The following is a 27,803-nucleotide window of genomic DNA, read 5'->3' as shown; positions in this document are numbered from 1 at the left end:
TCTTCATCTGTTTATCAGCCTCATCAGAGTGATTCTAGTACCTGGAGGCGTCCAATAAAACGAGTTAAGCGACTTAAGCGGCTCATTATTCAGGCTGGGCGGAGAGAGAAGATGGGTTTCTGGAATTTATTTTGTTTTGCAGGAGGTGTGCTTCCGTTCCCAAACCCAGCCAGAGAAGAGCCGGCTCCTGAAGGAGGATTACTGTTAGGGGAGTGTGCTCCGAACCTACATCCCTCTAAATCATGAGGCTAGCGGGCCCTAGACCTTGGCATCTCCAGAGCGCGCCGGGCGCACGGACTAGTGCCGCCTGGGACCCGGCTGGAAGGGCGCTCAGGCCAGCACAGCACCTCTTGCATTATTAGTCTTTTCCTTGGCGAAAAGCGGAGGAAAGCAGATAAAACTTAAACCCACCACCTGAACATCCGTTTACACTCCCGACCCTCTTACCTCCTTGGTCATGGGCAGAGTCGTCTTGTTAGAAGTCAATCCACTTGGTAGCTGATCGACGGAGAAACTCCGGTGATGGGAAATGCCCCTTTTGGGCAGCTCTATAATTTATCTTTCTCTAGATTCAAGCTGGGATACTCCTCCCAACCAGAGGCGAAATGTCCACGCAGCAAAAGTGACTTGTTCATCCTCCAGCCTCCTCTGCCCCCAAATTTCTTGTCGACTGAAAGGTCGAGTGGGTCTGGGTTTGCGATTAAAATCACGTTCACATAGTTATCAGGAAGGTCTGGTTGGAAACGAAGTGTCCACTCTTCCCCCACTGGTTTTATCCTCAGACTTCACGTCCTATTACCTGACTGCGGAGGGTCATTTCAACTTCTGTCATTCAGTTGCTTTTTATGTTGTTTTGTCTTTCAGAGGTTAAAATAATTGACTGTTTTTTTTTTAACAAATCAATATTTCGTTAATTTGATAGTTTAACATAATGTATACTTTAAAAATGTTTTTAATAGCCCTGGCCAGTTTGGCTCAGCGGTTAGAGCGAAGGCCTGCGGACCCGGGTTTGGTTCCCACTAAGGGCACAAACCGCAGTTGCGATTCATCCCTGGCCCTGGTTGGGTCCTGCGGGAGGCAGCCACTCCATGTGTCCCTTCCTCCGGGATGTTTCTCCCTCTCCCTCCCACTCTATCTGAACAAAAAATGGAAAAATGTCCTCGGGTGAGGGTAAAAAAATTATTAAAATGTTTTTAATGTAACTTAAAGAATAATTTAAAATAATCTCTGAGAATGCATAGAAATTAATTTCTGATCTTATAAACATTGTTAGGATATTTCTTGTCTCTATAATTTTGGAATGTCCTTAGAAAGTCCATATCTTCAAAAACATGAATAAATACAATTTTAATGTTAAAGCCAAATCATTTAATCATACACTTTTTTCTAATTGGATTCTGGTGTCCAAAGAAATGTCATAGAATCATCCGACATATTTAGTTTGAGAAGAATTAAAATGTACATATTCCAAATTGCTCTAAAAATGTGTCTGGGTAAAAATGTTAGTAAAACGAAGCAAAGTGTAAATATAACAAAATAAAAATAAATAAATCGAGGTGTTGTCTATTATATTATCTTTAATTTCTCCTGAAAATTTGCATGCTTTAACAACCATATAGTTTGGAAGGCTATATTTTTCCTGAAAGGTCTGAAAGTAATGGATTATAAAGTTTTACAATCTAATATTAATAATCTCATTATATTATATTATATTGTTTTACTTCCTAAAGCAAAATATATTTAAACTGTACTTTGATTATTGTTTATTATCCTTCAATTCTTTCCTGCAGTAATATTTAGACTGATTTCAGAATACTTTGTTTTCAAAGTCGGCTCTTCCTTAATTACTATTTTGATATTGTAAAAGCCCATTAATTCAAAAGCAAGGAGAAAAGCTTTGCATTTGCTATGTTGAGATTAAAATAGGTAAATTAGTGTAAGTATAGTTACATCATATTTGGCAGAAAATGGCTATGATGAGTTTTGAAGTAAGCATTTCGAATAAACTGGAGGTGCGTGCACAATCCTGGGCTGAGGAGCTGAGATTCTGGTTATATTGTTTTGCTTGGATGGAAATAAATATCTTCTGTAAATGTCATGATGTGAAATAACCTTAGCATTTAGTTATAATTCAGGTTTATTTATACACAAAGACTATTTGAATTTAAGGGGTCTTTTTAAAGAAAGCACCAGTCCAATTATTATTATTGTTATTTTTTGCCACTGTGTTCAAATAACAGGGCACCTACTGCCCTAAACCTGGCCATTAGTACATTTCCTTGTCCGGCTACAGGAAGTGGGCAGAAAACAAACTGGATGAAGATATTTGTTTGCTTTTGTTGGTTTTGTTTTATTTTAATGAGTACACCTAGGTATTTATTTTTAAACCGTCTTTAGTGATACCACAAGTATTTCAGGCACAATCTTGTTCCTATGGAGAAAGTTCAGCTTTACTGTAGTCTATATAAATATTAGTGGACCAAAAACAGCTCAGCAACTGTTAAAGATGGAGAGAAAATTGGTCGCCGACACAAAGGGGACACCTATCAGTGTAGAACTTTGCAGATATAGAATGTTTAAACGACGTAGTTTATATCCTTTGGGGAATCCTCACGGTATGTGTGCGTGCGCCCAGGTGGCCTGACGAGGATTGCTAGTTGCTTGCAGGCGTACCTTGCGTCTCGAGCACTGGCTTCTAGTGGATTTCAGGGCAGGTTCAGCAATTAGACTTCCTGGCCGGTACTGGACTCGGAGAGTCGTGGTCTATCCGGGCTCTCCGGGCAGCGCCTTCCAGCCCGCACGGGTCTCGGGAGCGGAGTCGCGTGAACTTGAGCGCGTGCGGGCCAGCAGGCTGAGGATGCAGGCGGTGAGTGACTCTGGGAGGACCCGGGCACCCTGTTAGCCCCGGCCTCCCCTCCGTGCTCTAGGGGGGCGGGAGGGCGCGCAGTCCATCCGGCTCTGGGCGCAGAGCCTCGCGCGCGCACCCAGAGACCCGGCGCGGGCTGCCGTCTCCCAGCCGCCGGAGAAGCCTGGGGCGGGGCACTGTGCGCTTCCATCCCTTTAGATTTGCTTGGAGTTTATTGGCAACTTTCAGTGAGACTAGGCAAGATGGAAATCTCTGGTCCCTTGCTGATAGAGCACTGGGGGAAAGAGAAACTGGAGAATTAATGCTTGGAAGGCAATAAGATACTCCTTTTCAAGTTGTTTGTCCAGCTAGTCCCCCCACCCCCCTTGCTGCGCACATAGCGCGGTTACATTACCGGGGTCCCAGATGTGTGGTTCCAAGTGCTGGGACTTCAGCCAGCCCCCCGGGAAATGATAATCCTTAAAACGCAACCCCTGGTGGGGTGTGGATTGGCACTGCCAGCGGTCCTACTTTTCAGCATTTATTTAACTGAATACACGGCTGGTGAAAAAAAAATTGGGGTTTGGGTTTTTTACTTCACCCTATTTTTCATATTTGTAAGTAATGACGATAATATTGTAAAATATGCTGGCATTTAAGGATTTGGGGCAAGTACACAGAGAGGTAGGACTGTTAGTCCAAGCTAGATTAAAAAAAAAACTTTAGAAGATATTTTTTAAATTTCTTTTGTATTATACTTTTAAATTTAGTTAATTAAGTTAATTGTTGGGAAGAAGTGAGCAGATGAGATGCTATTTATGGTAGTATAGTGTGTTGTGAAAACCAGGGATCACTTTTTGAAGAAAATGTTTAACAATCCACTGCTGTTTTGTAATTTCGTGTGGTGGTTTTGTTATTTAATCCTTGAAGTTTCAGTATAAGTCCTAGATTCCATTTAAAATTCATGTAAGTCAGAAACATGAAGTTGAAACTCATCACTGGACTTGAAATGCATCTTTTAAAACCCTTATTTTACAAACTCTTGAAAGCCTTCGATTTAATACTAGTCGCTGTAGAGGTTAAATTTACCCATTTTATGTGATTGTTCATTACAGTGGTGTTTGCTTTGCTTCTTGTTGATAGTTGTATTTCTCACAGATAGCACCAAAGAGGTCGGAGAGTTTTTTTGTTTAACGTAGTATCTTACTTAGACTTAAAATCAGGGGCATGAGCAGACAAAAAAATATTTTGTTCAAGAAAATAACAGGAACCTTTATTTTGTTTTATTTTTAAAACTTGAACTGCATTTATTTGTTATAAATAAAAAAATATTTAAAAACATTTTTATTGTACACAGGACAAGGAAGGTCCTTTGCAGACTGTTTCAGAAGATGGTGGGAGTGGAATGGCCCAGGATGCCTTCTATGTAAAGATCGAGTTAATTTTATGTTGTGTGTGTGTGTGTGTGTGTGTGTGTACTCTTCCTAGTTCTCTATTCCCTGGACTTTCAGCATAGTTGTTCCTCTAGTTGCTCACACCGGAAACAGAAATCATCTTTGCTGCTTCTCCTTCTCTAATCTCCGACATCCTGTTATCGTTGTGTCTTGTAATAAGTCTAAGCCATCTTGTGCCAGGTATTCTAGATGTAGGTAGACAGTACTGAACAAAACAAAGTTTGTGTCCTCATGGAGCTTACAGCCTGGCAGAGAGCCAAAGAAACAGGTTACCAACCAAAGGAGAGTAAGAAGAAAAGGAACAGGGTATTGTGATAGAGAATAATTGAGGGTGGAGGGAGGAACTTTAGATAAGGCTTACTTTAGAAAATGTTATACTGAAGCTGAGATTTGAGGGGTGACAAGGCACCAGGAGGGTGGAAGGTAGACGGTGATGGGGAGGAGCAGTCTAGGCCTCCAATAGTCAGTGCAGAGGACCTGAAGCAAGGAAGAGTTTGATTTATGCAAGGAGTCATTTACCAGGGAAGCAGAGGAAGTTGATGGACAACAAATCATGCAGAGCCCTGCAGACGAAGGCAAAGGGTTTGATTTATTGCCAGTGCAGAGGAGCCAGGCAGAGTGTTAACCAGGCAGAACTGAGGTTCTGGGTCAGAGAACCTGACTGGATTGCAGCTGGGACACGTTCTTAACTTCCCCCAGCCTTGCTATTATTATCCCCAGATAAAGACAAAGCTCTCAGGGACTAAATGAGAACATCTGCAGAACTTTTAACACACTTGGCTTAGAAAAGTTCACTATGTGGTAACTTAATAAAGAAAATAATGTTTAAATATTTAATTTTCAACTGCTGTCTCCCCATTTAAATCAGTACTAAGTATAAGTGGAATTTGGGGCTGCATAGGAAAATATCTCCTTATTAAAATTACATTATATATTGTAATTTAGCCTGTAGGATTGGGCTGGGTTTTAAAAATAAAGAGTCATATCTCTGTTATGTATTGTTTAGGTATATACTTAGAACTATGTCTTGATTAACGTTCAGGCAGAAAAGATCAGTTTCATCATGGCAATTTGCATATTTATCTGCTTTCATGATCTGTAGTTATTAGTGTACAGTCATTCCTTTTATGATCATTCATGTCACTTAATGAATGACAATAAGCTTGCATTTTTTAGTGTTTTAGAATTTCTAATATCATTGAGGATAAAGGCTTTTTATTCTCAGATAGCTGTAACTCAAGTGCAGTTTCCCTTAAGTCAGTGGTTCTCACACTTTAGGATCATGACAATCACCTGAACACCACCCTCAGTGTTTCTGATTCCTAACAAGTCTCAGGTGATGCCCATGCTGCTGGTGGTCCAGGAACCACATTTTGAAAACTGCAGGCATACTTTATTGTGTTCTGCTTTAGTGCACTAAACAGGTGTTACTTTTTTTTTTTAAATCCTCACTGGAGGACATTTTCCCATTTTTTTGTTCAGAAAGAGTGGGAGGAGAGAGAGAGAGAGAGAGAGAAACATTGACATGAAAGGGACACATCAAATGGCTGCCTCCTGTATGACCCAACCAGGGCCAGGGACAAACTGCAACCGCGGGAACCGAACCTGGATCTCTCTGGACCTCAGGCCGACGCTCTAACCGCTGAGCCAAACTGGCCAGGGCCAGGTGTTGCATTTAAAAAAAAATTTTTTTCTTTATTGATTTTAGAAAGAGACGAAGGGAAAGGGAGACAGAGACAGAAACATCGATGAGAGAACATCGATTGGCCGCCTCCTGCATGTCCCCCACTGGGGATCGGGCCCACAACCTGGGCATGTGCCCTGACCGGGAATCAAGGCGGCTACCTCTTGGTGCATGGGTCAGTGCTCAACCACGGAGCCACACCAGTCGGGCATGGTGTGCATTTTTTACAAACTGAAGACAAGACCCTCCACTAGCAAAACGATTATGACTGGCTCTATTGTGATACTTGCTTTATTGGGTGGTCTGTAACTGAACCTGCAATATCTCCAGGATATACCTGTACTGTTGTCTTAAGACAACAAACTTGCTCATTGGCTACATGACTATTTACTGTTCAAGATATAACTCTGTGTTTCATATTTACCCTCTACTATTTCCACACTGAGTTATTGTTGATAATAATAGTTCGAAATGTTACTATGAAACTAAAGTTCTTGGGGGGAAAAAAGTAATTTGCAAACTATCAACCTTCCAGCTTCAATCACTCATTATTGACGCATTCCATGGTAAAGGATTTCAGAAAATAAAAGAATATTTTCGACAGAGAGGGAGCCACATTCCTCAAAAATATAATCATCTTGTATTATACCATCTTGACAAATCAATAAATAAGGCAAGTAAGTTGTTTTGTTATCTGTCCAGAATATTAATATATAATTATACTTTGTAAGGCTTTCCCCCCAGTTTTATTGAGATGTAATTGACATATAGCACTGTATAAGTTTAAGGCGTGTAGCATAGTGATTTGACTTACAAATGGATGTGAAATTATTGCCACAATAAGTTTAATTAACATCTGTCATCTTATATAAGATAAAAGAAAATGTTAACGTATTTATTTTCTTGTGATGAGAACACTTAGGATCTACTCTCTTAACATTCATTGTAAGACGTTTAACTTGTGGTCTCATACTAGGAACTGGATAAAAAAGAATTTCGGTGTGTTTTACTGTTGCTGAAATGTATTCAGCGGTTCTTCATTGATGGCCTCACAGAAGATGAGCCTTTGCTAATTCAGCAGGGACTGATCCCAAAGATAAGTGTCCTGTTTTAATTTTGTATGGCTTTGGGTGACTTATTGAACTAGAGTGGATTCAGTTATCTCATTAGTTTGGTATTTTCTGTTTCTTTAAAATCAGTTTTTAAAAGAGATTGGTAACAGTGTTTTTTGCCTATATCCAATTAAAGACTGAGTTCAACGTATGTTTCCTGATCTGTGTGCTGGACAGGGCACTTTGGCAGCTCACAGCAAGGAAGTCAGACACCACCCCGTTCTCCTCTTGACAAGCTAATGCAGTAATCACATATTTTTATTATTTTAGTGAATTAGACTTAAGAATATAGGATGAACCCTGGCCAGTTTGGCTCAGTGGTTGAAGCGTCAGCTTGTGGACCAGAGTCCCGGGTTCCTGTTAAGGGCACGTACCGCGGTTGCAGTTTGTCCCCAGCCCTGGTTGAGGTTGTGTGGCTGGCAGTCACTCAATGTGTCTCTCTCACATCAATGTTTCTCTCTCTCTCTTCCTCTTCTCTTCTTCCCACTCTATCTGAAGATAAATGGAAAAATGTCCTCAGTTGAGGATTTAAAAAAAAAAAAAGAATATAGAATGAATAGGGAGTAGACTATTCCATACTTCTCCTCCCTCCAAAGGCTCTATAAATATTTTAATAGATGTTAGTAACATGTTTGGACCTAGATAAGTTATCAAATACTTCCCCTTGCCACAGTACACTTTTCCAACTTTAAAATTCCAATTAAAGCAGAAAAAAACAAATGGCAAAAACACTTTTTTGCTTATTCTGAGTCATCCCAATTATGAAATTCTATTCTGTTTTTTAAGTAACTAGCAGGTAACATGGGTGCCTTTATAATGGCATCTGGAAACAAAGCAGAGTTTGAACATCTCTTGCTGCAGTTCCCTTTTCATGATGAGATTTTGCAGCGCTGAGATGCTTTATTTTTTGGTGAGGAGACTGGGGAGGTGGAGGGACAGAAGGGTTATCTGGCTGGTAATAACATGTTTGTTTTACCCCCTGGACTCTACTTCTGAATTTTTTTTTTTTAATCTTTATTGTTGAATGTATTACAGATGTTCCTCATTTTTCCCCCATTGACCCCCCTCCTCCCGCCACCCTCCTGCCTTTTCCTACACTGTTCTCTGTGTCCATTGGTTATGCATATATGCATATAAGTTCTTTGGTTTATTTCTTCCCATCCTCCCAAGCCCCCTTCCCTTTGAGGTTTGTCAGTCTAGCAAACAATTTGTACTTATTAATCTCTTCACCTTTTTCACCCATTTCCCCAAACCCCATCCCATCTGGCAACCAACAAAATTTCTCTATATCTATGAGAATGTTTCTGTTCTTCTTGTCATTTTGTTTGTGGATTCAGTTGTTGATAGATATGTAATCATTGCCACTTTGTTCATATTTTTTATCTTTTTCTTCAAGAAGACCCTTCAACATTTCATATAATAATCGTTTGGTGGTGATGAACTCCTTTAGCTTTTCCTTGTCTGGGAAACTCTTTATATGGCCATCGATTCTAAATGACAGCTTTGCAGGATAGAGTAATCTTGGTTGCAGGTTTTTGCTTTTTATCACTCTGAATATTTCTTGCCACTCCCTTCTGGCCTGCAAAGTTTCTTTTGAGAAATCAGCTGACAGTCTTATGGGAACTCCCTTGTAGGTAACTAGCTGCTTTTCTCTCGCTGCTTTTAAGATTCTCTCTTTGTCTTGAACCTTTTGCATTTTGATGATGATGTGTCTTGGTGTGGGCCTCTTGGGAATCGTCTTGTTTGGGACTCTGTGCTTCCTGGATTTGTATGTCTGTTTCCTTCACCAAGTTAGAGAAGTTTTCTGCCATTATTGTTTCAAATAGGTTTTTGATTTCTTGTTCTCTCTCTTCTCCTTCTGGCACCCCCAAGATGCAAATGTTGGCATGCTTGAAGTTGTCCCAGAGGCTCCTTACACTCTCCTCATTTTTTTGGATTCTTTTTTCTCTCCTGATTGGTGTTTTTTGCTTCCTTATATTCCAAATCAATTGTTTGCTTCTTGGCTTTACCTACTCTACTATTGAATCTGTGTAAATTATTCTTTATTTCAGTTAGTGCCTCCTTCATTTCTGACTGTGCATCCTTCATTTCTGACTGGTCCTTTTTTATGCTCTTGAGGCCCTCACTAAATTCACTGAGGTTCTCACTAAGTTCATTGAGCATCCTTATAAGCAGTATTTTGAACTCAGCATCTGTTAGGTTGCTTATCTCCATTTCACTTAGTTCTTTTCCTGGGGTTTAGTTCTGTTTTTTCATTTGGGACCTGTTTCTTTGTCTCCTCATTTTGGCTGCCTCCCCTTTGTTTGTTTCTGTGTATTACTTAACAAGCGGTATGGGGCTAGCTGAGACCAGATGCTGCTCATTTGAAAGAATTTAGGAAAAACTGAAGCAGGATCCAAGACAGGCCAATCCTATGGTTAAGCAACTGGCAACAGCTTGGGTGGGTCTGAAAGTGGGGTGGGGTGGGGTGGAGTGGGGCCTCAGGGAGTCACCAGGGCGGGGCTACCAGTGGGAGCCAGGTTGCTGGAGTCCCAGATATGGCGACTGTCTGCCGCCCCAGGGAAGGGCTCACCAAAGGAACAAAGGCCTCAGACAGCAGTTTGTCCAGGAGAAAGCCCTCGGTCCAGTGCCAAACAGATCAGTTCTTCCCTGTGTGTCTCTGGCGCCCCTCGAGCTGCCTCCCCTCCAAGCTTAGAGGGAGAGAGTCCGATAAGTCCGTGCGCCGGCCCTTTAAGGAGCTGCCTGGGGCTCCAGCCACTTCAGCTTCCCTGAGCCTCAGTTCCCGCTGGTTTTTCCAGCCAGAAGTAATGGGGACTTCTCTTCCTGGCACTGGAACGCTGAGCAGGGCACCTGGTGTGGGACGGGGACCCCTCAGTCCTCAGGAAGGACCTTCCCAGCCGAGGTGTCCTCCTGATTTTTATCCGCCACACGTGGGTGTGGGACCAGCCGGTCCGCCTCTGCCCCTCCTACCAGTCTGGATGTGGCTGCTGCTTTAATTCCGTAGTTGTAGGACTTCCATTCAGCTTGATTTCAGGTGGTTTTGAATGATGGTTGTGCTGTAGTTTAGTTGTAACTTTGATGTGGTTGTGGGAGGACGCGATACCGCGTTTACCTACCCACCATCTTGACCGGAAGTCTTCACTGTCTGAAATTTTTTAAGGTCTTGTTGGGTCAACATGATCTGTCTTTGCCCCCCCCCCCTTTTTAAACTCAAAAATGCCTCTGCGTGGCTGCCCCTCCACGGGAGAAAGAGTAAACACCAGGCAGTCATCTGAGGGTGGTGGGGGAACTAAAGATTGTGCTTTTACAAACTGTGTGTATTTCATTTTGCATTTAGCTTTACCTACCTCCCTGACACACACTCATGCAGATAACAGGAAGTAGGGAAGAGAAGGTACAACTTCAAAGGAAATGGAGCAGCATATCCCTGGAGTATCTTGGAACCTGAAGCTGGTTATTAGGGAGATGAGTTATCATCTGCCCCAACCTGAATTTCCTATTTTGATTTAAGAATACCTTTCCAAAGGTTTAAGGTATCAGAACAAATCTCCACTGGTGTTTTGCTATCAAGTAGAAATTTCCTTGTTTCATTGGAATTCTGACTGGTGATGGAAATTTCATAACCATAATTTGGATACTTTTAAAAAATGTGCTGTTGCTCATGTGAGTTTTGGCCAAGAAGAATAGATTGGTAGTCAAAGTGGATGGGATATTAGTTGTGTGTGCAGGTCAACCCAAAATGTGCTGAGATGTTACTCTCCACAACATAAGAACTTCCTACAGGAAGGAATATATTTAGTCCTATACCCTAAGATCCAGGAAGGAGGGTTAAGCAGCTCGTCCTATACCATATACATAATGAGTAGTAGCTATTGCATCTGTACATACTATGTGGTCTGGACTTCCAGTAATGCCACAGCTGGGGGGCAGTTGGTGTTATCTGTTAGACCATCCACGTATGATCATGGCACATAAATGGGTTCAGGAGTGACTCCCTGGCCCTAAGTCTTGATCAGATAATGTGGCATTTCCCCTACTTCTTTGTATCTTTACTCAACCAATGTATTTTGATGGTCTGGGAGTGGAATTAGGATTTGGGGAAATTAACGGAATGGTGACAAAAATGTACTTAAAAGCATAGAATTTTGAGTATGAATATAGGGAGGGAGAAACTATCACCTGAGCAGTGAGTTCCACTGTGTAGAGACACATTGGTTTCCTCTGTCAGAGAACAATTTGCTTCAGGAGGTGGATGACCGAATCTAGTGCCAATAGTTGTCTGATTGGAGACAAAAGAAACATGACTTGGAACATAGCAGTGCTCTCAGCCTGCTGTGCATTAGAAATGCCCGAAGAGCTTTCACACATGAAGAGCCTGGGTCCCAGCACCCGATTCAGATTCACTGAGCCTGCGATGGGTCCCAGGCAGAAGGGTGCTTCAGAGCTCCCGCGGTTCTCCTGCTATGCAGGCGGTGGTGAGAGCTGATTAATTGTTCATGGTCTTCGGCTGGGGAGCCTTGTGTTCTTGGCTCCAAACTGGACAGTTTCCAAAGCCTTGCTCCCTAAGAGTTGTTCATCATGAACTCATGTTACCCACTTTGTGTTCAACTGATAATTTCTAACTATATCAGGATTTTTCCTTTTTCTTTTTTGTAAGAGTGACCAGTCTCAGCAAAGCTGGTCCAAAGATGGCCTTTGCTTTATTGACTAAATATGTTGTAGGAGGGTTTATAGAAGTTCACTTTAAATCATACTAATCCTAGCAACTTAATATAATCTTAGATATATGTGCCTGTAGAAAATAAAAATATCCAAGTAGCTGGAAACTTTTGACAGAAGAAAGGTAAGCAGACGTAGGCATATTTACTGTACCATGCATATTTCTGGAGCCGTTCCAAATTCTGCAGCTCCTTGGGTAGCTTGTCTTCTGCAGCTTCCCAGAGGACAGGAACTTCTGTTTTTTGGGGGCTCTCTCTTGTGTTGGGAGGCTTATTTATTTCTTCACCCTTCCTCACTAGCCCCTTCTGTGACTTTCTGAAATTGCCCGTGGCCAAGTCTAACCCTTGCTGGTATCTGAGAAGTACTTACTGCAACTCCGTAGCAATTTGATTACATCCTTGAGTGCTGTAGATGGGGGGGCCTCAGAGCCAGGACTAACTGAGCTGTGATGGAATTTAAATTTTAAAATTAAGTCCTTCAGTGAAAGAATTATCTTGTGAAATTTTATCGAATAGTTATGTAGTCATGGGGGTTCCATCTTTGTTTCTTCTCTCGTGTACATGTCTACCTGGTTTGAAAGAACAGTAGGATTTCTGACTGTGGAAGATCTAGCTTCGGACACATCCTTGATTGATGTTACAGAAGACTTCTTTGACACAGCACTGGTAAGGACGGGGGTGGATGCTTTGCCGAACATCTAGATACCATTGATAATTTGCAGGAATCTTTGTTATTTGTAAAACTTGTATTTTTCAAAGATGTGGGATTTTTTACTAAAAGACTCCCATATTTTATTATTAGAATGTTATGTGAAATAGAAACAAACATTAATATAGAGAATCAATGTTATAGAAAGATGAGGTGTTTTATTTTCATGCATACCAATATATGATTCACCTGATTGAGAGGGACATGCTGATTTTAATAATATGATTGAAGGTCAAATAGGACTTCTCTAAATGTTTTTCTACTGTATTTAAAGTCAACTCCAGCCTGTTAGAGAAATGTCAGCATTAATGTATTAACATTATAGTTTATAAAGCTTTTTAAAAATAATACAAGCTTTATTTTTTCTTTATTTCTATTAGATTATTTCCAGGAGGAGTAGTAAAGGTAAGTATATTATTTACCACTAATTGGCTATTTATTTTTCATTAATAGAATATGCTGGTAGAGAATATATATGTCTAAATGATATGAAAAGTAAAGTGGGTTTAATTGTTCTATTTAGGTTTATTGACGATCCATTGGTAGTCGTATTGTGATGTTGAAGTGGATTTTGTTGTCAAGTGTGTCTCAGTTTGCCTGAGGTCCATCTCAGTTTAGCGCTGCTGTCACTGTTGGTGGCCTTGCTCCGTTCAGGTGTGGAGAGCCACTCTGTCATTGCAGACCAGCAAAGTTGAGCTCTTAGTGATTTAACTTGGAGCTGATTCAGATGCCTTTCTCTGTCTTTCAAGAATGTCAAAGGGAAATTTTTAGAATATTTTGAAGTTAGATTGATGTTATTCCATTTACTCAAGTTAAAGGTAATTTGACATCCTGAAATAGGATACAAATGGATTTAAAGACACATTTAAAATATTTGAACATTTAAAAAATTGAGGACATCTTAAAATGGATATGTCCTCTTCCTGTTGTCTAGCTTCTTATTTTTCTTTTGGAAAGCTGTTATTAAATTGATGCTACTTTCGCCGTGGCCGGTTTGGCTCAGCGGTTGGAGCATCGGCCTGCGGACCAGAGAGTCCCAGGTTTGGTTCCTGCTAAGGGCACATACCAAAAAAAAACAGATAAATTGATACTACTTTCTACAGTGGATGGTATCTCATAACGGAGGAAATTCACTGCCAGAAGCTTAGGTATACATGGTGTTTAGTTGATTTAAAAAAAAAAAGGCTCCCTATTCTAAGTCAGTGGATCCAAATACTTGCAAGTCAGTTTTTTATGAACTTAATAAGTGACAGTTATTTTCTCTAAACTTGATTAATAAAATACACAATGGTAAAAATTACTTTGAATTTGTAACATTTAAAAATCAAGTTGTCTTTTATTATAGCCGAGTATATCATTACATATTTGAAAACAATTCATAGAGATCTGTTCAGTACACTTGTTGCTTGGTCCACTTACAGATTCCTGTCTTTACAGTAGTTCTGTTGCCTCTAGTGGAGGAAACACTGCTCCAGATGACTGCCTTAGCCAGCCCGCTGCCATCGCTAAATAAATGCCACAGGCTCGGTGGCTTAAACAAAAATGTATTTCTCATAGTTTTGGAGGCTGGAAGTCTGAGATCATGGTGCCAGCATGTTGGGTTCTAGTGAGAACTCTCTTCCTGACCAACAGATGGCCAACTTCTTGCTGTGTCCTCACATGGCAGAGAGCAAGCCAGCTCTCTGGAGTCTCTTCTTATAAAGGCATTCATCTCATCATGAGGACCACACCCTTATGGCCAAATCTAACCTTATTTACCTTTTCAAAGGAGCCCATTTCAAATATCATCATATTGAGGTTAGGGCTTCAACCTATTCATTTTGGGGGGAAATATGTAAATCTATAGCAATGACAGTTGGTGCTTGGAGCCCATTCTGGCCACCTTAGGGTGGCTGACCTCTCTGCAAGTGTCAGATTTTCGCACATGGCCTCTGACAGTCATTTTGCATGGGCATTGTTATGTTCAGGCTCCACAGAGTCGATAGCCAGTCTGTCTTTGAAATACAAAGATGTTTTCACTGACATTTCCACCTCCTCCTGCCATTGATAGAGTTACTCCTTCCTTTTTGTTCCAAGATTTATGTCATCTTATTGGATGTGTTCCATTTTATGATTCCTTTTGTTTTGTGCTTTACTATATGGATTATATTTTCTTCCACAATTTGCTTCTCTCATGATTTGAATGGCTTATGTTCGAGGTTTATTGTACTGGTAGTTACTCTTAATTTAATTATCCACATCAAAATTATAGCACCTTATTTTTTCTTTATACTGTATAGCAAGGAATTAATTTTTTGATTCCCCCTCCATCTTTTACCCACATTTATTTAATTTAATCTGGGGTTTTAGGCTTGGATTATTATATATCTTTGTAAACAGAATTTGCTCTTTGGGGTTTTAGGCTTGGATTATGTATATCTCTTTGTAAACAGTATTTGCTCTTTGCCTTGTGTTGCAGTCCTGTTTATAGTAATTATTTAGGGATCATTACCAACCTGTGTATACCATGATGTCCTCAGTCTTCAGTTCTTTATTCTGCTTTATCTCCATCTGTTATAATATATTTGGAAGAGTGTTATTGGGGGGGGTGTGGGTTGGAGATAGAGCTTTTTATCGTTTAAGAATGTCTGTGTCACCCTGGCCAGTTTGGCTCAGCGGTTGGAGCGTCGCCCTGCGGTACAGAGAGACCCAGGTTCGGTTCCCGCTAAGGGCACGTACCTCGGTTGCAGTTTGTCCCCGGCCCTGGTTGGTCGTGTGGGTGGCAGCCACTCGATGTGTCCCTTCACATTGATGTTTCTCTCTCTCTCTCTTCCTCTCTCTCCTTCCCACTCTAGCTGAACAAAAAATGGAAAAATGTCCTCGGGTGAGGATAAAAAAAAAAAAAGAATGTCTGTGTCTTTTATACCCTATAACTCTTGCTTTGCAGGTTCTCACCCTCAAAACTGCTTCATTGTCTCTAATAGTAAGTGTTGAGAGCATTGCGCACAGGGCACATTTGTTTTAAGTGGTTCTTGATGAGTTATGTTGAATCAAATCATATTTAGCTTGGGACATTTTATTCTTTGATGACTTCATCAATTAGAGCAGGGTTTCTCAATGCTGACACTATTGACATTTGGGACCAGATTATTCTTTGTTTTGGGCTGCTTGCTGTCCTATTCATTTCGGATGTTTAGCAGCCTCCCTGGCCTTTACCCACTAGATGCCAATAGCAGCCCCTCCCACTTCCCCAGTTGTAACAAGTTAAAAAAAAAAATCTCCAGAAACTGCTGAGTGCCCCCTGGATGGAGGTGGGGGCAAAAATCACCTCTAGTTGAAAACAGCAGAGTTAAAGTGTTTTTGCTATATGTAACAATATCTAGTTCGATTATGCTTGAATGACACACATAATTTATAGGCACAGGAGCTAAAAAGTCCAGAGACTGAGTTTCAGGAGCAGTTTGGTTGTGGCTGTGGTCCTTTTGCTGCAATTCTCTCAGTCCTGCCTTCTGCACAGTCTTGTGTTTGCTCTCAAGTTGGTCTCCCTTGATGGTCGTTAGATGGTGGCCACTAACCAGAGCTTTGCGCTTCCTGGTTCACTGCCAGGGAAAGAAACTCTCTCCCTAACCATCAGAAGAAAGCCCCAGTTTTGTTCTAATTGGATGCTCTCTCCTCATTCCCCTTTAAAACCAATCTCTATGAAAAGATGAATGGGATGTCCCAGCATAGCTTAAGCCAATCAGGATCCACCCCTAAAGCAAGTCTGTTCCATCCTGTAGAAAGACTGCCACATAACAGAGGAAGGGGAAAGGATGATGGGAAGGCACCAAAATGTCCATTACACTTACTCCCATTATGCTTTCTTTGTAAAATTATCATTCATTCATTGCTTCGTTTTTGTCGTCATATGCATTGTTTTTCTGTCATTTTCCTGTCGTTTTGAGAACAGTTCCTAAGTTTTTCTTGGAAGCCAGCACTTGACTAATTCTGCTGTTCTTGTTTCCTGTACAGACTTGAACTCTGCTACCACATCTTTGCTCCCTTGAAAACTGTGGATGGTGGTGATCTGCTTCTGCTTTATATCCGCTGCCCACTCTCTCACTCTACTTTGTATCACAGGGTTTGGGTTTTCTTAATAACTGGCTACCTGCTGGGTTTAGCCAATGGAAGAAAATTGAAAGAAGGAAGGAGCAAAGAAAGCATTTGTCCCCCTCCTTTCTGCAGAGGTGCCATCTCCGGGAGTGACTGCATAGTGTCTGTGGCTCTGGCCCATTGGTGCTCTAGCTATTGCTAGTAACCTTGATTCCTGGGAGCTGGTAATACCTCTTACTTCCCCCAAGTGACATTGGGGGATGGGTGGCACTCTGGGAGGAGCCTGGTAGTTATGTTAATGATCTTAATTTCTGGGCCACCTCACTGTTTCCAATTTGGCTTCACAGCTTTTTTTTTTTTTTAATCATCTGTGTAATTCATTTCCTCAGATTGAAATATCTAGAATGGCTTCAGTGTTTCTTTTACTTCTGAATTTTCTGTCTTCATCTTAGATGGTTGCTTTTTCTTGCAGATCTATTTTTTTATTTCATAGAATTGAGGTTTGAGATGCTTCAAATCAGATGCTTCAAAAAATTTCTTTCCTGCAGTAAGCATATTTTCAAAAGTCACTTTTTTGCTGCCTCTGGATTTACTGTGCCCCTCTTCCTCTTTCAGTGGGCAGTATTTGCTAGTTTTCTTTATTACTCTTTAAATGAGAAGCTCTAATGACAGCCAAATAGGGTGCATCAGCCTCTTTAGGGTGTCCTGGTGTCCACCTGGGCTGTTAGAATCTTCCTCTCAAGTTTCAAGCTGACAGGCAAGTTGTTGCCACAGTCCCTAGTGAAATATCTGGTTCCCCAAGATTATCTAGAAGCATTAATCTGGTTGTTTTGAGACTGAAGAGGGATCTTTTAAATTTCTCCTTTTTGGTGTGGGTTCCTACAATGTCATGAGTTACATGGAAATTTAAACTATATGATATGAGATGAATAATTAATATATCAAAATTGCACATCTGAACCTATTAGAATAATAGTATGGTCTTTAACCATAAGTTTTTGCGGTGTACACTACTGCTATAATTTTATATTTTAACATAATATGCTTAGATAAAATCAAAATAAGAGTTTATTTAATAAGCATAAAGTTTTGCCATATACCCTTTTTAAAACTACATACCGACATACAAATAGCAGTTGAAGTTTCTGTGATAATGCTGTTTAATAAAGGCCAACACTTTATTGAAAAGATTCCTACTTCTATTAGCATAAGACCTTATACAGTTTTAATTTTTATAAAATATGTAAATGTAAGAAGCACACAGAAACAACAGGACACTCCAGGAGCTGCCCGTGGCACGCGGCTCAGTCCAGACAGGAGTAGCTTAGCTTTCTGTGTCATCGCCACGGAAGTCACACTTCACATGTGCTGCCCCTAGTTTCCTCGGTGGGTATCTGTGCAGTGCAAGCGTCGTTGTGGCCTGGTGGTTTCCAGACCTTGGAGCGGCTGTCATTTGTCTCTGGTTGCCCAGCCTATGTAATTTCTGAGATGCTGACGGCTCCGTGACCTTTTCCGTCTTCGCCCTTCCTGCTGTGTGGGATGCATTTCCTTACTCCTTGTAGCCTTCGTTTGATTGTTTTAAAATTATTCTTTCAGGGAGAATTCAGATGTTGGGTTCCTTCATGTTTACCTTAGGATTTCTGGTGACAGAAAAGACGGTAAATCATTTTATTCAACAAGAGGTGAGTCGCAAGTAGAAGGGGTAGCAGTGGCTGTAGACACCTGGGAGAAGGTTGTGCACTGGGGACATGGATGCCTCTCTCCACCTCCGAGCAGGCTCTGAAGACGCTGAACAGCATTTTGCACGCTGTGCCTTGGGAAGAGAAGAAACAACTCCTCTTGTCAGAAGGCCCGTGTCATCTTCTGTAAGTGACCTTGCATTCAACTATGTGATGATGTAAGGCAAAATCTCTCTGATTGTACTACCTCAGTCTTTTTGTTGTTGTTGTTAATCCTCACCCAAGGATATTTTTTAACTGATTTTTAGAGAGAGTGTAAGGGAGGGAGGGAGGGGAAGAGAGAGAGAAACATGGATGTGAGAGACACACCTTGACTAGTTGTGTCCTGCATGCACCCCTGATGGGGTCGGCTGGGGACCCCAGTATGTGCCCTTGACAGAGGATTGAACCCTCCACCCTTCCATTCGAGGGCCAGTGCGCTAACCACTGCGCACACCAGCCAGAGCTAGTACCTCAGTCTTTGTTCTCCGTCTCGATCCTCCCTCCCTCCCTCCCTTTCTTCCGGAAATGCTTTGCACCTGGAATGGGTCGGGCACTATGCTAAGCAGGGAAGAAGGACTGAAGAAAAAAGCGAGACTTTGCTAAGCTCTTCTTTTTTAGTAGTATAGGTTTTTTATTTATTTTCCCCATAAAGTTTGTGAGGTAAAATGCTTTCTGGAGCTATAGATTATTTTTTCACTGTGAACGTGAATTAAATTACCCATGGGAAAATGTTGAGTACAGATACTGCTGGTAAACTGCTTGGCTTCAAACCCTCATTTTGCCATTTACGCTCATGGCATTATCTAGAGCAGTCTTAACTTCACTGTACCTCAGTTGGCTTGCCTGTATAATGGAGCCAGCATTAATACCTGATCGATATACACCGATCAGGTATTAGTGGAATCAGGCAATCCACTGAAAGTGATTGGCACATTACCTGGTAGAGAGCACACATCCAAAGGTTACCAAGTATTAACTTATACCAGTGATTTTTCAGCCGGTATGCTGCAAGAATTTTTAAGATGTGCAATACTTGGCTATTTAGTCAGGGGCACTGACCTTTTACTTTAGATTATCAAACAAAAAATGACAACAGTGACCACAACAATAGCCTTTCGGTGTGAATGAATCAGAATTAGTCTGGCCGGTGTGCTCAATGGTTGAGCGTCGTCCCATGGACTGAGAGGTCCCAGTTTGATTCCTGGTCAGGGCACATGCCTGGGTTGCGGCCTCAGTCCCCAGTGGGGGTTGTGCAGGAGACAGCTGATTGATGCTTCTCTCTCACATTGATGTTTCTATAAATAAATTATGCCTATTTTTTTTGTCAGACTGGCAAAGAATATAGTATATTTTCTGGTGTGCCGCAGAATTTTGGTAGTTTATGTGTGCCATGAGATGACAGAGGTTGAAAATCACTGAGCTATACCAGTAAGGCATGGAATTTTATTGCTTTTCAAGTGATGGGTTGTTTGTGTTTTGGTCCCTCAGTCCCGGTTATGTGGTTTGGGGATATTGAAACTTATAAGGAAGGTTCTAGTATGGCCATGGAAAGAGCAAAACCAGCTCCCTGCTTTGAAATTGAACCTGAACCTGTGACTGTGAGCAAACCTCTGACTGGCGTTGGTGACGTCAGTGTGGCATGCAGTCCTTCATGTGACATGCCATCCTGACTGCACGAGGAAGGTGACCAGCTTTACCGCAGTGCGGACTGAAAGGTGACCGGGGAGTGTGGAACTCACTGCTGCCGCGTTTTTCCATTTCACTCATCTTTGGCGGATGCAGTTTCCCACGGAATTTTCCTGAAAAATAATTATTGAATACATTAGTGAAATCATTACTCTTAGTGGTATATTTAGACTTGGAGGGTAGCTGACTGGAGTTTTCTCCTAAGTTTTCATTCTGATCCTACAGTCCTACCTTATTGTGTGTTCTATATTTCTTTTTTTTTTTTTTTATCCTCACCTGAGGACATTTTTTGATATTTTGTTCAGATAGAGTGGGAGGGAGAGAGAGAGAGAAACATCGACGTGAAAGGAACACATCGAGTGGCTGCCACCCACACGACCCAACCAAGGCCGGGGACAAACCGCAACCGAAGTACATGCCCTTAGCGGGAATCGAACCCGGGTCTCTCTGGACCGCAGGCTGACACTCTAACCGCTGAGCCAAACTGGCCAGGGCTTATTGTGTGTTCTAGAAAGTCTGGCACATTCTAGACTTCAAGGAAAAAATGCAAGCATAAAATTAAGCAGGACTCCCAGTGCTGCTGGTTTAAGACTTCTCTTTTTTTTCTTCTTAATTTCTTTCTTTATTGATTTGAGAGAGAGAGGAAGGGAGAGGGAGAGAAAGAGGGAACATAGATAAGAGAGAACATTGATTGGCCGCCTCCTGCATGCGCCCCACTGGGGACTTGGCCCACAACCTGGGCATGTGCCCGTACTGGGAATCGAACCAACAACCTCTTGGTGCATGGGTCGACACTCAAACACTGAGCCATACCGGCTGGGCTAAGACTTCTCTTTAATGGTAACAAATCAATCATTTATTATGAGGAACTGAACTGCAAGATTTCTTAACAGATCTGTTCTTTAAAATGGGAGTTATTTCAAACATTAAAATAAAGATCTACATCACACTTTTTACCATTTAATTAAAATCATTAAATACAGATGCTCTTCAACTTGAGATGGGGTTATGTCCCAATAATTGAAAATATTGTAAGTTGAAAATGCATTGAATAAACCTAACCTACTGAACATCAGAGCTTAGCCTACCTTTTTTTGTTATCCTCACCCGAGGACATTTTTTCCGTTTTTTGTTCAGAGAAAGTGGAAGGGAGAGAGAGGAAGAGAGAGAGAGACCCGGGTCTCTCTGGACCGCAGGCTGACACTCTAACCGCTGAGCCAAACTGGCCAGGGCTTATTGTGTGTTCTAGAAAGTCTGGCACATTCTAGACTTCAAGGAAAAAATGCAAGCATAAAATTAAGCAGGACTCCCAGTGCTGCTGGTTTAAGACTTCTCTTTTTTTTCTTCTTAATTTCTTTCTTTATTGATTTGAGAGAGAGAGGAAGGGAGAGGGAGAGAAAGAGGGAACATAGATAAGAGAGAACATTGATTGGCCGCCTCCTGCATGCGCCCCACTGGGGACTTGGCCCACAACCTGGGCATGTGCCCGTACTGGGAATCGAACCAACAACCTCTTGGTGCATGGGTCGACACTCAAACACTGAGCCATACCGGCTGGGCTAAGACTTCTCTTTAATGGTAACAAATCAATCATTTATTATGAGGAACTGAACTACAAGATTTCTTAACAGATCTGTTCTTTAAAATGGGAGTTATTTCAAACATTAAAATAAAGATCTACATCACACTTTTTACCATTTAATTAAAATCATTAAATACAGATGCTCTTCAACTTGAGATGGGGTTATGTCCCAATAATTGAAAATATTGTAAGTTGAAAATGCATTGAATAAACCTAACCTACTGAACATCAGAGCTTAGCCTACCTTTTTTTTGTTATCCTCACCCGAGGACATTTTTCCGTTTTTTGTTCAGAGAAAGTGGAAGGGAGAGAGAGGAAGAGAGAGAGAGAGAGAGAGAGAGAAACATTGATGTGAAAGGGACAGATCGAGTGGCTGCCACCTGTACAACCAACCAGGGCCAGGGACAAACTGCAACTGAGTTACACGCTCTTAGCGGGAACCGAACCCAGGTCTGTCTGGACCGCAGGCCGACACTCTAATTGCTGAGCCAAACTGGCCAGGGCAGCCTATCCTGTCTTAAACGTGCTTAGAACACTTATGGTCGTCTAAAGTCGGGCACAATCATCTAACACAAAGCCTGTTTTATACTAAAGTGTTGAATTTATTATGTGTATGATTTTTGCACCATTGTGAAGTTGAAAAATCATAAGTCAAGCCGTTATAAATTGGGGGCAGTCTGCGAACAATATGGGAGTCTGTGTTAGTTACAATATGTAGTCATTTAATCCCATTACACTTGTAATATAATCAGTTTTTAAAGTAAGTTCAAAAGGCTCCCTGGAAAGACTCACAGCATCTATTGTTACTATTTCTTCCAATGTCAGACTATGTGGAAAAAAAGAAAAGGGCAGCATCCTCCCAAGGTTGGTGAGGTGATTATAATATTCCAGAATCTTAGCATTTGATGAATCCGCAGAGATCATCAAATTTGATTCACTTGACAGAAGGAGAAACAGAACTGCAGCTTTAAAAAAAAGTGCATTTAAGTTATTAATAAACAAACTTGAGAACATTTTCCCATAAAAATCTATTGTTGACATTTAGAAAAGGCTGATGTCGAATTTAAAATAAATAATTTCAGAATTATAAATCTTGGTTTTAAATTTTAATGCCAATGTAGTGAAGTTATGCCTATTTAGGTTCATTTCAGTAAAATGCAGTTTATCTAAATGTTTTTCAGGAAAGATTTTGCAAGGACAATCTCGACTGTGGGTGGTAAGAAATGTTTAGAATTTTAAATATAAGAACATTAAATATTGGACATTGGGGATTTTCTGAGCATCTTGGAACTATGGGGAATAAATTATGGCCAAACTGAAAATAGGAATTAGGGTTTTATTTTTCATTTATTATGAGAAATTTCAGCATGCTAAAAACCATAAAGAGTAATTAATGAATGCTCATTTACTCACCAACCAGCCTAGTAAATTTTATCATTTTACCACATTTGTTTCAAATCTTTTAAAACTAAATGTGTGTCTGTGTCCCTGATCCCACTCCCCTCTTCATTAGTAGAGATAATCCTTGAGTTGGATTTGTTTTTCATTTCTAAGTATGTTTTTCTGCCTCTTCACTGTGTATTCAAAAGCAGCACACATTGTTGTTTTGCACATTTTAAAAGCATTTTATAAATCTCATCCTATTGTACGTATGCAGTTACAACTTTCGTTTTATCCTTAAAATTATTTGATGTAAACATGTTGATATAGGTAGTTTTTATTTATCTGATATGAAATACCACAATCAATCTTGAGATCTAATCTTTGTAGAAGTATTTTTTTTAAAATTCTCACCAAGGATTTTTTTCCCATTGATCTTTATTATTTATTTATTTGTGTATGTATTTAATCCTCACCCGAGGACATTTTTACATTTATCTTCAGATAGAGTGAGAGGGAGAGAGAGGGAAGAGAGAAAGAGAAACATCGATGTGAGAGAGACACAAACATCGATGTGAGAGAGACAAACATCAATGTGAGAGAGACACATCAACTGGTCACCACCCACACGATCCCAGCCAGGGCCGGGGACAAACTGCAACCACGGTACATGCCCTTGACCAAGAATTCAACCCACCACCCTTTGGTCTGTGGGCTGATGCTCTGACCACTGAGCCACATCATTTAGGGCAGTAGAAGTACTTTTTAAAGGTATTTGATGAGCTGCTTTTGATGGGTGTTTTAATATATAATATAAAATGCAGAGATATCACTTATTTAAACATTGTTATATGCTGACCTGCTTAAATTTTCTAACGTTTCTTAAATATTGAATTTAAATGATGATAATTACTCCAGGATACACCTTACTGCTTATAACGCACAGTGCTAGGCTTCTAAGATGGAATTTCTTAGTGCAAGTGCTAATCTATGGAACTCATTTCTTCTTTTGCTTTGTGCCTAGAATTACCCATGTCTGCAATGTTTTTAATTTGTAGATTATGGCCAGCAGGTTGCTCTTTCTGAAGCATTGTGTAGACTGACAGCTAAAACATTGAGGGACGGCCTTGTCCATCAGTGGTTTGAAGATGACGTCATTGCGGAGGCTTTCAAAAAAATTCAGGATCGAGAATTTGAGACGGTGCGATTCCTGGTCCTCAGAATTGCGTTTGGTCTTCACTTATGAAGCATCCTCTCAGTACTCTCTGTGCTCAGGGGAGGGTTTTTTCTTTCTTTTTCTTTTTTCTTTTAATTGAATTAAAAAATTGAGAGGAGGTTGGGGAAAGGGCCTCTTCTAATAAGTCAAACTGGGGATTTGGGGGAAGTTTTTTCTTAAATGAGATTAAGTTTTCATTCTGAAACTTTGTTCCCCACTTACGTGAAACAATTTGAGGACAGTACAAAGAGAATATCTGTGGGTCAAATATGGGGATTCAGATAGGACTTATTTATTGGTAACTTAGAAATTACCTATGTGTGGATTTGATGGATTCCGTCAGAGAAAATGTTATGGAGGGGTAGCAATTTTTCAATGAACCTTGACGGGTAGGCAAGTTGGAGGAGAAAAGAAAGTGAATCTCATCCTTGCAGAGAGCAGCCAGTGTGATAGCAGGAGGCTTGAACTGGCACCCCGTGCTCTAGTGGTAGAGGAGTATTATGGGATGTTTGTGTTGGGAGCCATCCAGCCTGTACACTTTGGAGAAACATTAATTTCCAGTGTCTCCCATGAACCTGGGTTCACTGTGATTATCTCAATAGCACAAAAATAGCTCTGGCTTTGTTGCTTACTCACCTTCATCTTAAAATAGCTAAAATTTTTTCTCTTGTCTTTGAAAAAGGTCTTAAAATGAGGGTTACACAACTTGGGAAAAGGTAAAATCTTTTTTTTTTAAAACCTCATTCAAGGATACTTTTCATTTATCTTCAGACAGAGTGGTGGGGGGAGGGAGGGAGGGAGAGAGAGAGAGAGAGAGAGAAAGAGAAAGAGAAACATCAATATGAGAGAGACACGTTGATTGGTTGCCTCCTGCACGGCCTTGACCAGGGCCGGGGACCAAACTGCAACCAAGATATGTGCCCTTGACCAGAATCGAACCCGAGACTCTTTGGTCCTTGGACCAATGCTCTAACCGCTGAGCAAACTTGCCAGGGCAAGGTAAAATTCTTTATAACAGTTTTTATGTTGAACAAAGGCTCTTTGGTTTAAATGGCTATTCAATTAGGATTCTATTCTATTAAAACCAAATCTTTAAATATATTACATTTGACTTTGAACCTATTGCTGGATCTGCAATAGTCAGGATTCAATTTGATCTAAGTGGAAAGACAGTGAGCCCCAGGAGTCCCACCTTCCTGATTTTTATCTATTTTAACATTTGCATTTTGGCAAGTTGACTTATGAAACCCAAGTGTCCTGGTATGGAGGATGGAAATGAAACTGACCTCAACATTTGGAGAATTAAAGGAGAGAATATGAAAGTGCTAGGCATATAGTAGACACTCAGATATTAGTTTCTTTTCTCCTCTGTGTTATTCCCTCATCTGCATGGAAATTTGATGAAAATACGACAAAAGGAATTATCTTGTTTTCCAAGTCATACCCTTTACCCCAGAGCCATCAACTTAATTGAACTGCTTCTATGTGAAGGTTTACATTACTGTTGTCTATTTAGTGCTATCTATAGACACAGAGGGTAAAGACTGAGGACAACAGCCAGCCCTTGCTAACTAAAGGGACAAAAAAGCCAGGATCAGAGTCTTTTTGGCATTTGAATTTTGGAGGCAGCAAATTTACCTTCTTAATAGCTGTCGGATAAGACCACTCTAAAAATGTTCTTTATTCTTAGAACACATACTGGGAGAGAAAACCCAGGAAGTAGTGGGATAGAGCATTCTCGATAAAGAAAGTTGGCAGGTGATAATATGCCCAGGTACACCTATAGCCAGTAAGTTTGATGGTTTGTGGTTGGCTTGTGCAGAGCAGATGGTAGGGAGATGAATGCCCAGTGGGTTAGTCCCACTCACAGTAAGATGTATTTTTTTTCTGTTTTTTGTTTCGTTAATTCTCACCCAAGGATATTTTTCCATTGATTTTCAGATAGAGTGGAAGGGAGGGAGGAACAGAGAGAGAGAGAAACATCGATGAGAGAGAGATACACCGACCCGCATGACCCCAACTGACCAGGGCTGGGGATCAAACTCAAAACCTAGGCACGTGCCCTTGACCGGGAATTGAACCTGTGACGTTTGGTGAGCAGGCCAGTGCTCTGACTGCTGAACTAAACTGGCCAGGGCAATAAGATGTATTTCTCTCACTACTCATCTAACCAAGGGAAATGTAATTGTGCATGTAACTTTTGGAGACCTACACATTCTTCACCTGAAAATGTCCTGGCAGGGGGATTTCTTCTAGAACATATGTCTGGAACCTCCTCTTTGTGACTCAAAATATTGTTTTAGTTAACATAAATAATGAATCCTTGTGAAACCTTGTGATATTACTAGGTCCTGGAAATTCAGAGGTGGCAAACACTGGCCTCTACATGCTGGTGAGTGTAGTACTATTTAAGACATCTTGATGTTCTATTTAAAAGTTTGCATTATTTACTTTGAAGGACAGTAGACGGTTTCTCAATGACCTAAACAACAGACTTGGTGACCAAAGAAGGTAAGATATTTTTCTGAGCATTATTTTATTGACTAGTGTTCTGAAAATGTGTAATATTTAAAAAATCTAGGATCTGTTTTATTTTATTTTAGGACAGAATATAGGATATATAGTTTGCTGAGTACTACTGAGTTAATTCGTTGAGTAGAAACCTCAGAAGACTAGACACATTCAGCCTATTGATTCATTTGTGTGTTTAAAAATAATCTCTCTCAGTCTTGTAGGATGTTTATGATTTGGAATATTTCTTTTTTTTTTGTTAATCGTCATTCGAGCATATTTTTTCCATTGGGTTTTAGAGAGAGTGGAAGGGATGGGGGAAGGGGGAGAGAGAGAGAGAGAGAGACAGAGAGAGAGAGAGAGAGACAGAGAGACAGAGACAGACACCTATGTAAGAAAGACACACTGATTGGCGGCCTCCGTATGCACCCCAACCAGGGACAATGATTGAACCTGCAATCCAGGTATGTGCCCTTGACTGGGAATCGAACCTGCAACCCTCTGGTGTGTGGGCTGTTGCTCTAACCACTGAACCATGCTGGCAGGGCATAATTTGGAATATTTCTAACATTAGGTTCTCTGGGAAGATTTTATGAAGAGAGATTTCCTACAGACTTGCGGTCACTAGGGATAGGTGTATTATGGACAGGAAAGTCCTTGATGAGAAGATATTTGCTCAGTTCATTCCTTTCATTGGGACTTCTGCCAAGCAACTGGGCAGAGCTGTAGGACTAGTAAAACTGGCTTGTAGATGGCCAGATGGAGACTTGAAATCCAGCCACAGTGGATCTCCATTTGCAGGTTTGAGATCCGCGTCCATACCTTGTACAAAGAGACTTGATGGCATACCCTAGTTATAAATGCTTGTTTGTAGAACATCTGTAGGTGGTGATTGGTTTCCATCCACATTTTTAATTTTTAATTGTGAAGTATTTTACAGGGTCTATTCATTTCCATGTATTGCCGCTTTTGCTGATGGGCATGAGGTATGTTTGTATTTCTTGGGGGCCGTGTGGGTGGTGTGTAATAAAACCCATGGTTAGGTTTACTTGGCTCACGCTGCTCCTGCTACCCATGCTGCTCTTCCTCTTTAGAAAAGGAAGCCAACTTCTCA

The 27,803-nt window shown here is 40.9% G+C and overlaps 1 protein-coding gene across 1 annotated transcript in view; it reads left to right on the top strand.

Annotated features, from left to right (window-relative positions):
* The first annotated feature begins 2,506 nt into the window (after positions 1-2,506).
* The window catches only part of SYCP2L (synaptonemal complex protein 2 like), an 83,700-nt gene continuing 58,403 nt past the window's right edge, over positions 2,507-27,803 (top strand). Inside the window, exons 1-12 of the mRNA XM_036255600.1 lie at positions 2,507-2,615; positions 2,700-2,866; positions 6,519-6,656; positions 6,960-7,079; positions 12,375-12,479; positions 12,903-12,931; positions 18,194-18,275; positions 18,370-18,458; positions 22,764-22,798; positions 24,021-24,163; positions 26,637-26,689; positions 27,630-27,675. Coding sequence (XP_036111493.1) covers positions 2,507-2,615; positions 2,700-2,866; positions 6,519-6,656; positions 6,960-7,079; positions 12,375-12,479; positions 12,903-12,931; positions 18,194-18,275; positions 18,370-18,458; positions 22,764-22,798; positions 24,021-24,163; positions 26,637-26,689; positions 27,630-27,675 — 1,116 coding nt within the window. The remainder of the gene's footprint in view (positions 2,616-2,699; positions 2,867-6,518; positions 6,657-6,959; positions 7,080-12,374; positions 12,480-12,902; positions 12,932-18,193; positions 18,276-18,369; positions 18,459-22,763; positions 22,799-24,020; positions 24,164-26,636; positions 26,690-27,629; positions 27,676-27,803) is intronic.

Source organism: Molossus molossus, unplaced genomic scaffold, assembly GCF_014108415.1.
Source record: "Molossus molossus isolate mMolMol1 unplaced genomic scaffold, mMolMol1.p scaffold_m16_p_12, whole genome shotgun sequence".
NCBI lineage: Eukaryota > Metazoa > Chordata > Mammalia > Chiroptera > Molossidae > Molossus > Molossus molossus.
The sequence above is the reverse complement of the archived record's forward strand: the minus strand, read 5'-3'. Positions and strand labels throughout refer to the sequence as shown.